The sequence below is a fragment of the Ricinus communis genome, chromosome 10 (genome assembly GCF_019578655.1).
Source record: "Ricinus communis isolate WT05 ecotype wild-type chromosome 10, ASM1957865v1, whole genome shotgun sequence".
Classification (NCBI taxonomy): Eukaryota; Viridiplantae; Streptophyta; class Magnoliopsida; order Malpighiales; family Euphorbiaceae; genus Ricinus; species Ricinus communis.
Genome location: NC_063265.1, coordinates 22,737,480 through 22,749,963, shown reverse-complemented (window position 1 = coordinate 22,749,963; position 12,484 = coordinate 22,737,480). Strand labels below are relative to the sequence as shown.

The 12,484-nt window shown below is 30.1% G+C and overlaps 1 protein-coding gene across 2 annotated transcripts; it reads left to right on the top strand.

The window, feature by feature from the left end:
- The first annotated feature begins 5,284 nt into the window (after positions 1–5,284).
- Positions 5,285–9,525, top strand: LOC8269287 (probable auxin efflux carrier component 1b). Of its 2 annotated transcripts, none has more exons than XM_015718088.3 (6): positions 5,285–7,063; positions 7,649–7,928; positions 8,034–8,119; positions 8,267–8,424; positions 8,535–8,611; positions 9,046–9,525. In XM_015718088.3, the coding sequence occupies exons 1-6, from the start codon at positions 5,953–5,955 to the stop codon at positions 9,110–9,112; spliced, it is 1,779 nt and encodes a 592-aa protein (XP_015573574.1). In that variant the 5' UTR covers positions 5,285–5,952; the 3' UTR covers positions 9,113–9,525. The 2 variants fall into 2 exon arrangements, with proteins under 2 accessions (XP_015573574.1, XP_015573575.1); XM_015718089.3 differs by having other exon boundaries at positions 5,290–7,063; positions 7,652–7,928.
- The last annotated feature ends 2,959 nt before the right edge of the window (positions 9,526–12,484 follow it).

Genomic DNA, 12,484 nt, shown 5'->3' with positions numbered 1-12,484 from the left:
ATATTTCTATAACCATCGAAAGAGTGGAGTCATCACCTGAAATGCTTGGATAATAAGGAGGGTCAAGAGCGAACTGCTTTGTATCCCTTATAGAGAGCCTAAGATTCCCCTTCCTCAATATTACATATTTCGATTTGAAAGTTAAGTACGAATAAGAAAGGTCTAACACACCCCTATTTGCCTAAGCATGAGCGTTGCCTCTATTAGAATGAACGAGTTTTGTTAGGCCTAATAAAACTACTCCCTTCTATCCATTTGATTTAAACAATACTTGTATGTGGTAAACAAATAAGATTTAACCTAGGAAGACTAACTCTAAAAAGGAGGAACTTTGGTTCCTTACATTTTATCTTCACATGTGAAGAACTAATTGAAAGTGCAGAGTAGATGTCTAAAAAAGGGGGTGAATTGGACTTCTTAATATTTTTCTGGCTAGATATCTGACTTGTTTGTTAAACTATTATATAATAGTTCCATAAGAGTTTTATTAGATGCCTGATGCAAACTGCACAGATATCTAACTAAGCTTAGGTAGCTCTCTACTAGATACCTACAGTAGTAAGTCAACTTTTTCAATAGATACCTTATTTGTTGTGAATTAGAGTACTATTCCATGAATTCTTCTTAGTTGGATAAGTAAGAGGATGCAAGGTGATAGATGTCTTAGGCATGTTTAAAAATACTCAAATGTCTACTTAAACAATGTTCACTTGTTTTATATAATAGACAACTAACAAAATAGATAATAGTATCAAATGTTAATTAAATACATAAGTTAAAAAGAGATCAACAGAAAGATTTATCCTAGTACAGTACTAAGACCTACATCTAATTCTTGAGGATCATACCTCAAGAATTTTCCTACTAGTTGACTCTATTAATGGCTAGAGATCAAGCCTTACGAGGTTCTAATATTTAGACACCTTATATATTCTGAGATATCTCCTCTCTGACTGACCCATAGAAGTTATTAGGCTTCTATCAATCTCTCACTTGCTTCATTACGTGCAAATAGGCCTCTCATAGACTTTTGAAAGGAAAGTTGTATCACTCGACAGATAACAAGCTTTTACATTGGGTGCTTGGAGACCTTATAAGAGTTTTCACTTTGAAATAATAAAGTATAAAATAATAGAATTCCTATATGGATCAAGTGCAAATTGATTGCAAGGAAACTAATTTTTAGAAGCCAATAAATGTAAACACTCAAGAAAGAAAGATGAAAAATGCTAAATGCACTTTCGAGTCGTGAGGTATTTGGAAAAGCTATTCTTCCTTGTTGAATTCGGTAGTTGAAGTTTATATTTATAAGCAATGAAAACTAGATTACAACTGCTGATTTAGACATCTGACTCACATTTCAACTTTCCTCATGTATGAGCACAGTTGGTATCAAAGACGTGAGATATTATTATGACATGATTTGATGCACTAATTCAAGCGTAGTTCTCTAAACTTATCCTTGAGAAATTATTTAGTATTGCTGGAGGTAAGGCCCCTAATTAGAGAGTCATCCTATTTTAGCGCTAGGACATTAGATAAGAGGTTAGACCATAGTTAAGGTCCCTGATTGGAGAGTTATCTCATCTAGGCACCAGTTTTATTAGATTAAGAGAGCATTATACAATTAGATATGAGAGTTAGGACTTTGCGATAAGGTTTCTTCCTATTTGTTTGTCAATACAATACTCTTGAGTACTTTTTTTAATTGTCTTTTTTATTTCATTTAATTGCATACTTAATGACTATATATATAAATAGATATTATCTTTTTGGGCAAAACTATTATTTTGCACTTTGAGCATCAAAATGAAAATAGACTTTTAATCTATTATATGCAAGTCCAAAAAATATATTTACTAATTAATTGCACTAAACAAAATATTTATTAATTAGGTTGGATTAAAAAAATAAAAATAACAAAATATATAAAGTAATATTTATAAACTAGATTCACTTAAAATAGTCTAATTGAAAATACTTAACGATTAAGTTTTTTGTACGTAAATCTAACACTGAAAATATTAATTTATCAATATACTCCTAAAAAATTAGTAATTAAATAAAAGTAAAATTCAAGGCATTATAAGAACTCTTATTAAAGTCAGGTTTCTTAATTGTTGTTTGATATCCATTGGTTTTTGATTGGCTATCTGATCATCTGATTATCTTATTTTATCTTATTTTATGTGATTCATCATCTGATTGTCTAATTTTTAATCTTATCTGATTTACTAGTGAATTGTTTGATTTTTGAGTTTGTTGTTTGACTGTTTGATTCTATATAATTTTATCTGATTCACTATCTGATTGTCAGTTTCTCTTAATTGTTTGATTGTATATTATTCACCATCTGATTGTCTCATTTTTTCAGTTGATTGTCTAGCTGTCTAATTCTATTTGATTCATTGTATGGTTGTCTGATTTTATCTTATTGATTTTATCTGATTCACCATCTAAATCTCTAATTTTTTTATTTAATTGTCTGACTATTTGATTATGTCCAATTCTATCTGATTCACCGTTTGACTATTTGATTCTCTCTAATTGTTTGATTCACCATATGATTATATGACTTGTTTTATCTAATTATTGGACTGTTTGATTCTATATGATTCATAGTTTGATTGTTTGAATTTTCTATTTAATTGAGGTGTGCATTCAAGTCTTACTTTGCTTATGTGAATGCCTCGCTTTCCTTCATTAGTTAGTTATGTATATAAATATGCACGTACGAACACAAGATGCTTTCAATGATATGATTGATTTAGAGTCGCCACCTTATATTTTTAGGAAAAAATACAAGAGAAAAACCATTATGACTCTTTTTAATGATTTACCATTTTAGAAAAGACACCAGTCTCGAATTCGAGGAGGGTTCATGAAATAGGTTTAGGTTTTAAAAATAACACAAATAACAACATTTAATTTGCTAAAAATTATGGTCTTTTTTTGAATATGGAATAAATAAATAAAGTAAGCAAAAGAAGGTTTAGGGAAACCACTCCTAGCCTAATCAGTTAAGGATATTAGGGTGAGTATACATTCCCCATTTGCATGTGAAAAGCTATGCTCATTTATACCTTTTTTGTTTGGAATATAAATAGAATGGTTGGGCTTTTTTAGGATTGTAATTTAAACAACTAAATTTTTGATATACAATTTAATGGCAAGTATAGAGCATATTACTTAATTATTTAATTACAAGCCTTTAAAAGCTTGCAATTATTATTCAAATACAGAATGTCCTAATAGGAAAGAAGAGATTATAGAATTTTATATATTTACGAGTCGGATTTTGGTCTGTAGGGAGTGAACAGCTTCAAGCTAATGTCCAAAGGTGAGTTTTGATGGTTGGGCAAATCCTCCTTTTATAGTGGTAAAGAGGGGATGAATATTTCACTCATTCTAGATGTGAAAATGCAAAAGAAAAACACACAATATGGTGCATAACATACTTTAGACTGTAAATTGGGCCTCTGTTGCTGCAATTAACCCTTGTGGTAAGGCAAAGCTTTTTTGCTGCATGAAAATGTTGATTTATATACCTTCTTGTTCGTCTGTCTACTCAATGTTGATTGATCATAATTTTTAATTCGAGAGAGCCTATAAGTATATTCCAGAAAGTTCTTTCAATTCTTTATATAATGGAATCACTCTTAAATTTATTTGAGGTCATTTAGGTCTTCGAAATCATTAATCTTTCGAAGAAGTTTTAGGAATGTGAAGTTTAGGTACAGTTTGACTAGCCATAACTTTTGATCCGAGAGAAATTATGGGCCTATAATTACATTCAGGAAAGCATTGTCAGAGCTCTATCTAATGGCACCACTCTTTGTTTCATTTAAGGTCATTTTATTTTTCCAAATTATTCATCTTTGAAGGTAGTTTTAAAAAATAATATTCAAGTGTTCAAAGAAGCCACGAACTTCATAACCAAAATTATGTAAGAAACCTAAAAGACATATGGACGCAATTAATATTAATTTGATGAGATTTATTAAATTTTTCTCCCATAATGCTAACTCCCTTTTTAGTCTCTCCATAAAGTTTATGGACTATATTTGTTAAATCCAAAATTTATGTACTTTTAATGAAGCGAAAGTTAATTTAAAGTTCTATATAATCAAATTTTTATGAAATTATTTATAGCTAAACTAAATCCTTACAAAGTAAATAGAACTTTTAAAATGAATTTCACATTAATTTATTAATATATTTCACAATATCAAAATATCTCTTTTAATTTTTTTAATATTATTATTATTTTCATGACTTATTCTTAAATAAAATGAATTCCAACCAAACATGGCATTAATTTTGAAAAACGATTAACCAGAACTAATATCAAAGATTAGCAGAAACAAAACTTCATCCATGTATCCATTTTGTCTCAGAACTCGTACAACACAATACCTCAACTATATATTCCCAAGATAATATATCAAATGCCTTTTCAAAATCAAGCTTAATAGTACCTCTACTCTTCTTCCATGTAGAATTGTCCTTCCCTTTACAAAGGCAATTTACTTATCATTAATAATTTCTCTAATGATAGATCAATGCTTAGTGTTCAATCGAGAAGAAAGGCAAAGAAAAAAAGAAAAAGAAAAAGAAGCACAACTAATCAATGCAAATTGCAATTATTCAATCCCATATATATTACAACTTGCTAGACTGAAGTTTCACCATTTGTTGGCTACTAGATATTATAATAGGAATATGCTTTAGGTTGTGTCCATTTTTCTTACCCTATTAATCGAAAATGAAGAATACCAATTTGGCATACATTTACAATTTTACGTTTCAAGTATTTTAAAGAAAGAAACTTGTTTTTCTACTTCTCATGTACTATATTCAAAATATTAAATGAGTGACAAATCCCAAAATATAAAAAAATCTCTTTTTTAAAAGAAAAGTTTCTATATTATCAAGGATATAATGATTTTTGTTTTTAGGAAATAATGTAATGTTAAGTAATGAATTTAATAAGAAATTGAAATAATTATTAGACTATGGACCAATCTAAAATCTGAAAAAAGAAAAGTAATATAGATTTTGCCATGAAGAAATTGAAAAAGAAAACACAAAAGAAAGGAAAGAAAAAGGGTCCACAACCTGAACAAATGCCTTCTTCTTTCCTACAGACAGGAAAACAAGAAAAAGATACATATTATGTGCCAGAATGACAATGAGATGGGAAAAGAGAGAGAGAGAGAATCTTTCGAAGAGCTATGGTATTTGTATCCTGTTTCTTTATTTCCCCCTTTTCTCCTGCCCCTTTCTTTATCTCTCTGATATATTATGCTGTTTGGTCATTTCCCTCTCAACTCCACAGTCCAAACACAACCAACAATCTTTACTTTTACTTTTTCTCTTTCCTCTTCACTCTTGTTCAGATAGATATAGTCTATGCTCTTAGACTCTCTCTCTCTCTGCCCAAAAAGATATACAAAAGCTTCTCAAAAGCCCCTAGCTTTTATTTCTTTGTCTGCCATTAAAATCCCATAAATATAATGCTCTCTCTTCCCCTTCTACTTCCCATCCACACTCTGTTCCTCCACGCTACCTCTTTCTCTCCCTCTCTCTCTCTCAATATTCTTCTTCCCATTGTTTCTGCTGCTTCTTCTTATTGTCTTTCTTCCCTCCTTTTTATTTGCTTCTCCTCTTCAAGGTTTCTATACTAGTTATGGGTTAATTTCGCTATTGCAATCCTCAAATATAGTCTCTACTAACTGTCTAAAAGTTTTATCTCTCTTTGTTTGTTAAGGGTTTCTTGCTAGTTTGGGAGGAAAGAAAACGAAGGGACATCTGGCAAGAAACTGCAAGAAAGTGATACAACATATCATTTTCTTGCATAATCTGCAGCAACCCATCTGGGTTTTACTGTTGCTTATATATATTAGCTAAACTCAACAGAGGACCCTAAAAACCAAACTCAGAAAAGAGACAATGATTAGTGCTACAGACCTCTACCATGTTCTCACAGCAGTTGTGCCACTTTATGTGGCCATGATCTTAGCTTATGGCTCCGTGAAATGGTGGAAGATTTTTAGCCCTGATCAGTGTTCAGGGATCAACAGATTTGTTGCTCTATTTGCAGTTCCTTTGCTTTCTTTTCACTTTATTTCCACCAACAATCCTTATGCCATGAACTACAGGTTCATTGCAGCTGACACTCTTCAAAAAGTCATAGTCTTGTTTGTTTTAGCCATCTGGTCTAGAACCAGCTCCAGAGGCTCTCTTGAATGGTCCATCACGCTCTTTTCTCTTTCCACTCTTCCTAATACTCTTGTTATGGGCATCCCTTTGTTGAAGGGTATGTATGGGGATGACTCAGGGAGTCTTATGGTCCAAATAGTTGTCCTTCAATGCATAATATGGTATACTTTGATGCTCTTTCTGTTTGAATATAGAGGAGCTAGACTCTTGATTGGTGAACAGTTTCCTGATACTGCTGGCTCTATAATATCCTTTAGAGTTGATTCTGATATCATATCTTTAGATGGTAGAGAACCATTGCAAACTGAAGCTGAGGTTGGTGAAGATGGAAAACTTCATGTTACAGTAAGAAAATCAACTAGTTCTAGATCAGAAATCTTCTCTCGTAGATCACACGGTCCAAATTCTGGTCTTTCATTGACTCCCAGACCATCTAATCTAACCAATGTAGAGATTTATTCTCTTCAATCTTCAAGAAATCCAACTCCAAGAGGCTCAAGTTTTAACCATACTGATTTTTACTCAATGGTTAATGGAAAAAATGCAAGTAATGTTAGTCCTAGGCAATCCAACTTTGGTAACTTGCCATTTGATGAAGAAAATGGAGGAATTGGAGTGTTTGGAAATGTCTCAAGGACAAATGGAAGTGCTTATCCTGCACCACCTAATGCTGGGATTTTCTCTCCTGGAGCTAAGAAGAAGGCAAATGGAGCTGAAAATGGCAAGGATTTACACATGTTTGTATGGAGTTCCAGTGCTTCACCAGTATCAGAAGGTGGAATTCATGTCTTCAGGGGTGGGGATCATGGCATTGACCTTGGTGGGGTAGCTCACCAGAAAGGTAAAAAAAGAAAAAATGAACAGGAAAAAACACTAATCCTCGTTAGTATTTGTTATTTAGGTTTCTTGATTTTTGGTGGTTTTCTGCATGTTGAGATTGTTATTACATGTTATTGGGCACGTGTGAAATGTTTATGTTTTTTGTTTTGGAATTTTGTGTCCATTGGAGGTAACTGTATTTGTCTTCTTGAATATGGGGATTTATTGGATTGGTGGGATCCTTTTACTCCTTTGTTGTTGCTGTCTCAAGTGGGGTTTGTTGGATTTTGTTTGTCATGTCCTGCTTTTCTTTTTTTTTTTTTTTTTTTTTTTTTTTACATTTTATTTTCTCTTCATGTTGCATTTCCCTATTATTTGCTTATTATGAATGCTATATCAGGACATGGTCCTGTCTTCCTTCCTTTTATTTTATCCTCAGTACTAGTGGTATTTTCCTAGTTTACTTCTATGTTGATATATGGATTAGTGCAAGCTTCTTGTATGTGATTTAGGACCTTGCTTTACAGAGACAGAGTCCTCTGCTTTTCATTCTCGCCTCATTTACTTGCCATTGTATTAGCAGTAATGTAGCCTTGTCTTGATGCAGTAGATTATGATGAGTTTGGTCGAGATGAGTTCAGCTTTGGAAACAGACCAGTGCCAAATGGGGTGGACAGGGAGGGCCCAGTGCTTTCCAAGCTTGGCTCAAGCTCCACAGCAGAGCTACACCCAAAGACTGGTGTTGATGGTGAACCAAGGGCTACTGCCATGCCACCTGCTAGTGTTATGACAAGACTCATTCTTATTATGGTGTGGAGAAAGCTCATAAGAAATCCTAATACTTATTCCAGCCTCATTGGCCTTACCTGGTCTCTTGTCTCTTTCAAGTATGCTACATTATATGATCCACTAGTCATTACAAAGATTTATTAGCTGTACTCATTCTTTTCCTCTTTCAAATGTTTAATTTATTAATGTTTCATATATTGCAGATTGCATATAGAAATGCCTGCAATCATTGCTGGTTCTATAGCCATCCTGTCCAACGCTGGTCTTGGAATGGCAATGTTTAGTCTTGGTAGGTAGATCATCAGACTCTGTGAAATGGGTTCTTAGTTTCTTTATTTGATATACTTGTTTGGTTGAAGCAAGTTAAGATCCATTCTTTATGTCCTTGTAATTCTTGTTTTCTTTTTCAGCTAAGATCTATTTATTGGTAATGCAGGTTTGTTCATGGCATTACAGCCAAGGATCATTGCTTGTGGAAACTCGATTGCTACTTTTGCAATGGCTGTTAGATTCCTAACTGGTCCTGCAGTAATGGCTGCTGCTTCATTTGCTGTCGGATTGCGCGGAGTTCTGTTGCACATAGCCATTGTGCAGGTTGGAAAAATGAAAATAGACAAGAAATGCCATAATAACGTGGGCTTGTGTGTTCTCTTTTCTTCTCCAGTCCTTTTCTGATGACAGAATTTTCATATTTGAATTTTCAGGCAGCTCTTCCACAAGGGATTGTCCCCTTCGTCTTTGCAAAAGAATATAATGTTCATCCTGACATTTTGAGCACTGGGTTTGAACTTTGAACTCTATTTTTTCTTTATTCCATTTTCACGTGGCTGAACAACAATCTCTTTTTCCTCTTCTTTTTTATGGTTTAAAATGTTTAGTGCTTTTGTGCATGATTTAATGCATGCTTTTGACGAGATCATGCTAGTGGAGATACTAAGTGGTCCTATAAAGATGTTCTGCCTTTTTTATAAGCAATCATGGATGTTTATGGAAAGGCAGTTTTCATGATAGACCATTTCCATTTATCTATCTGCCTTCAGCTGCAGCTATCATATCAATTGATAAACTTTATGTTCTTTTTATATTTTGATGTCCAAATTAATATACAAGCATGCTTGTACTATGTTGTTTTTATCCATCATTTAGGCTGAAAAGCAACAGTTTTTTTGCCCTTTTCCTCAATTATCTTATAGTTAGTGCACATACTCATTGCAGGGTTATATTTGGGATGTTAATAGCTCTTCCAATCACACTGGTCTATTATATCTTGCTTGGACTTTGAAGGTGGAAGCAGTACTTGAAGCTGATAAGAGTAGTAATAGTAGTATTTTTTTTACCCATATGGAATGTGGGATTTTTGGACGTGGTCTAACACAACAACTTGAACCCGAAGATTATTATTGGCACTTCAAAAATTAGAGATAATGAAGCAAGCAACAAGTAGGAAGAAGAGGACTTGGAAGGGTGACTAAGAGTACTACCATTTCTCTTCAAACATGAGGTAGTGAGTGACAAAAGGAGGGGAACAAAGTGGGAAATGAAAATATTTGACAATTGATGGCTTGAGCTTTTTGTTCTCTTTTTGCCTTATTTTTGTTCCTCTGAGCCTTGTGCCTTCTTTTGGCTTTTGTTCTTTTGATGAGGAAAGTAAAGCTTGTTTCTAGTTAAAGATGCTTCTATCCTCCTTTTGTTTTTGTTTTGTTTTTTTTTTTTTTTTCCTGCAAGGTCACAACATTTTAACCCTCTTGGAATCTACCCAACAAAATCTTTATGCAGTCAATTATAGAATCTCTATGCGGTTGGTAACCAGCAGGAAAGATCTTTTCTTTTCATTACAAAACAGTTTCATGATAGGACTTGGGCTGGTATCCCCAATAATGCCGAAAAATGTTGTAAATCTTGAGAACTTGTATGTCTAAATAATTTATTAAAGTAAAAAGACTACTGCAAATGGTAATTTCTTTAAAAGAAAAAAGAAAGACAACTTGGTAAAAAGAGAAATAATGTCCTACTCAAATAGACATTTCATCAACTGCTTTCTTTTAACCAAGCCACAAGCTCTGGTCCAGTGGTCACAGGACTTTAAAGTTGTTGATGGGTTCCAATAATTTCTCGCATTTGAACTAGGAATAGTAAAATAATAAAAGAAATATCTTGTTTTACTTAAAAGATCTGTGATTTGATTTTTTGCTTGTCATTTTGGACAAGTACTTTATTTCTTTTCAATTTAATACCCTTTCAATTAATTTTATTAAAATTTTATAATTTAGTAATGAAATTATTTATTAAGCAATTCATCATACAACTAATTATAAAAAATTCACTATTAATAAATTTTACAACTTTTTTTTTAGTTTTATAAGAAGTAATAAATCAATTTTTAAAATAAACTTATAATGTCTTTAAGATTAGTTTACTAGTAAGACTGATAGTAAATTATTTAGAAGAGTGATTTTATTTTCTAAATATTGAAAACAACAGCAAAATTTTCATACTTTTACGTAAAAAATGTTAGGTTTAATACTCCTCTAATTTGTTATTTTATCTTTTGTTTTTCTATGGAAACCATTTAACCACTTTAACTTGTCTAAATTATAGCTTATAAAATGTTTTTACTTTGTAGGCAAGATAGGAGGAAGGGGGAATAAATTTTTTATTTATCTATGTGAAAAAAATTTAAAATATTTTCTTTATTATATTTAACTTAAATAAATAAAAATATAATTAGCTTATGATAAAAACTGAAAACTTTTAATATTAAAAAAAATATTTTAAATTTTAATTTATTTAATTAGTTTAAAAAGGTCTAAACATAATTTTATTATATTAAATATAAAATATTTTATTTTATTTTATTATATTAAAATTAAAATAATATAAATGAAAGAAAAAAGTCTAAGAGGAGAAAAAGAGAATAATGAGTCACCTAGATAATAAATAAGAACAAGTGCGCTGTATATCCAATAAGGTAAAAATATATTTATAAATTATAATTTAAATAAATTAAAATGATTAAATAATTTGTATGAAAAATTAAGAAGTAAAATGATTAATAATATCAAGTTGAGAATACATTAAGCTAAAAAAAAAAACTTATAATAATGACATGATATTTATTTTAAAATCTTTTCTTTTATATTCTTTTTATTAAAAAAAGAAAAAAGAAAAGAAGAAGAGTAAAAGTGTGATGTTTATGGTTCATCGTTCAAGGCGTATAATAGAGGAGCAGCTGTCATTGCCTGGCAATGATAGAATTATGTCTACAAACTAGAGAGCATAAGGCTATATAGAGAATTGAGAAGATGGCAGGAGCAGCAGCCTTCTCTTCTTCTCTTAGGGTTAGCAGAATGTAATGTAGTGGTGGGTAACCTGTCATAAAGACATCTAATTATTTGTTATAAAAATTAAAAAAGAGGGTAATAGGGGATAACATTGGCAGCTTATTGTTGGGGTGTAGGAAACCTTGTAATAACTCTGAATTGACTTCTGGCAGTTTATTATCTTCTTTAATTCCCTCTTTTCTTTCCTTTCCTTTCGACTTAAGCAAAGTAAGAGAGAAATAAAAACACCCAAGACTTATTTATGTTTACTTTTCCTTTTTCTATTTATATACACTGAGGTTTAGGTGTCATAATGTCCATGTATATTTTTTATTGTTATAATTTTTAGATTAAAATATTATTTTTTAGTTAAATAATAATTTCATTTTCAAAATATAGAATAAAATTAATATATTAACTAATAAGTTACTTTTATAATTGAATAATAATTTTTAATTTTATAATATATTATATTAATTAATTTTAATCTATTTAAAGATAATTAATATATTAATAAACAAATTTATAACTGTTTATATTCTAAAACCTATTATCAATTATATATTTTGTTGAATTATTATATGTATCTAATTCAGTATTAGTCAAATTTTAAGACTATAGATATTATTCAATTAAAAGATTTAATTTTTAATTTTATAATTTAAAATATTATAATTAAATTAATAATAATAGTCGTGTAAAACATAAAAAATAATTTATTTGTTTTTAAAAAGTTTTTAACATAATATCAATAATTTTAATATATGTGTATAATATTTTTTATATGTATTAATAATTATAACATATAATAATATGTAACCTTTATATTTATTATATTTTTAGTACAATTTAACATACATAATTCGTATATCAATTATAAGTTATATCTTAATTAAAGAATGATTTTGATTCTTAAAGAAAAGTATTATTAATATATTTTTGTTAGAGTAAAATACTATTTACTTCCTGAGTTAATACACAAGGCGGTTCGTGCATTTTTTATTATATTAAAATTTCTTTTGAGTATTAATAAAATTAACTACTACCCCTTTTTCTGTTAGTAAAAGGACTAGCTGACATTTAAGATTATAATTTGATTCTTGAACTTTTTATCAAATATCAAACTTATTCAAAATTAATTTTATTATCAAATTAGAGTAAAATTTTATTTTTAGTATAAATTAGTTTTAGTGTTTAATTTAAATAATAAATTTAATTTATTTTTCTTCATTTAATTTTTTTATTTTTCATATTCAAACAAATTTAAACATCTTAAAACTATTTATATTTATAATAATATTATTAAAATACTATATAATTAATTTAAGTTATTA

What these genes read in the sequence shown, in the direction of transcription:
- LOC8269287 (XM_015718088.3), top strand. Translation starts at nt 5,953, where the DNA reads ATGATTAGTGCTACAGACCTCTACCATGTTCTCACAGCAGTTGTGCCA. An exon ending in TGGGGTAGCTCACCAGAAAG is followed by an intron (nt 7,064 to 7,648) that starts GTAAAAAAAGAA and finishes GTCTTGATGCAG; the next exon opens with TAGATTATGATGAGTTTGGT. An exon ending in AATGGCAATGTTTAGTCTTG is followed by an intron (nt 8,120 to 8,266) that starts GTAGGTAGATCA and finishes TTGGTAATGCAG; the next exon opens with GTTTGTTCATGGCATTACAG.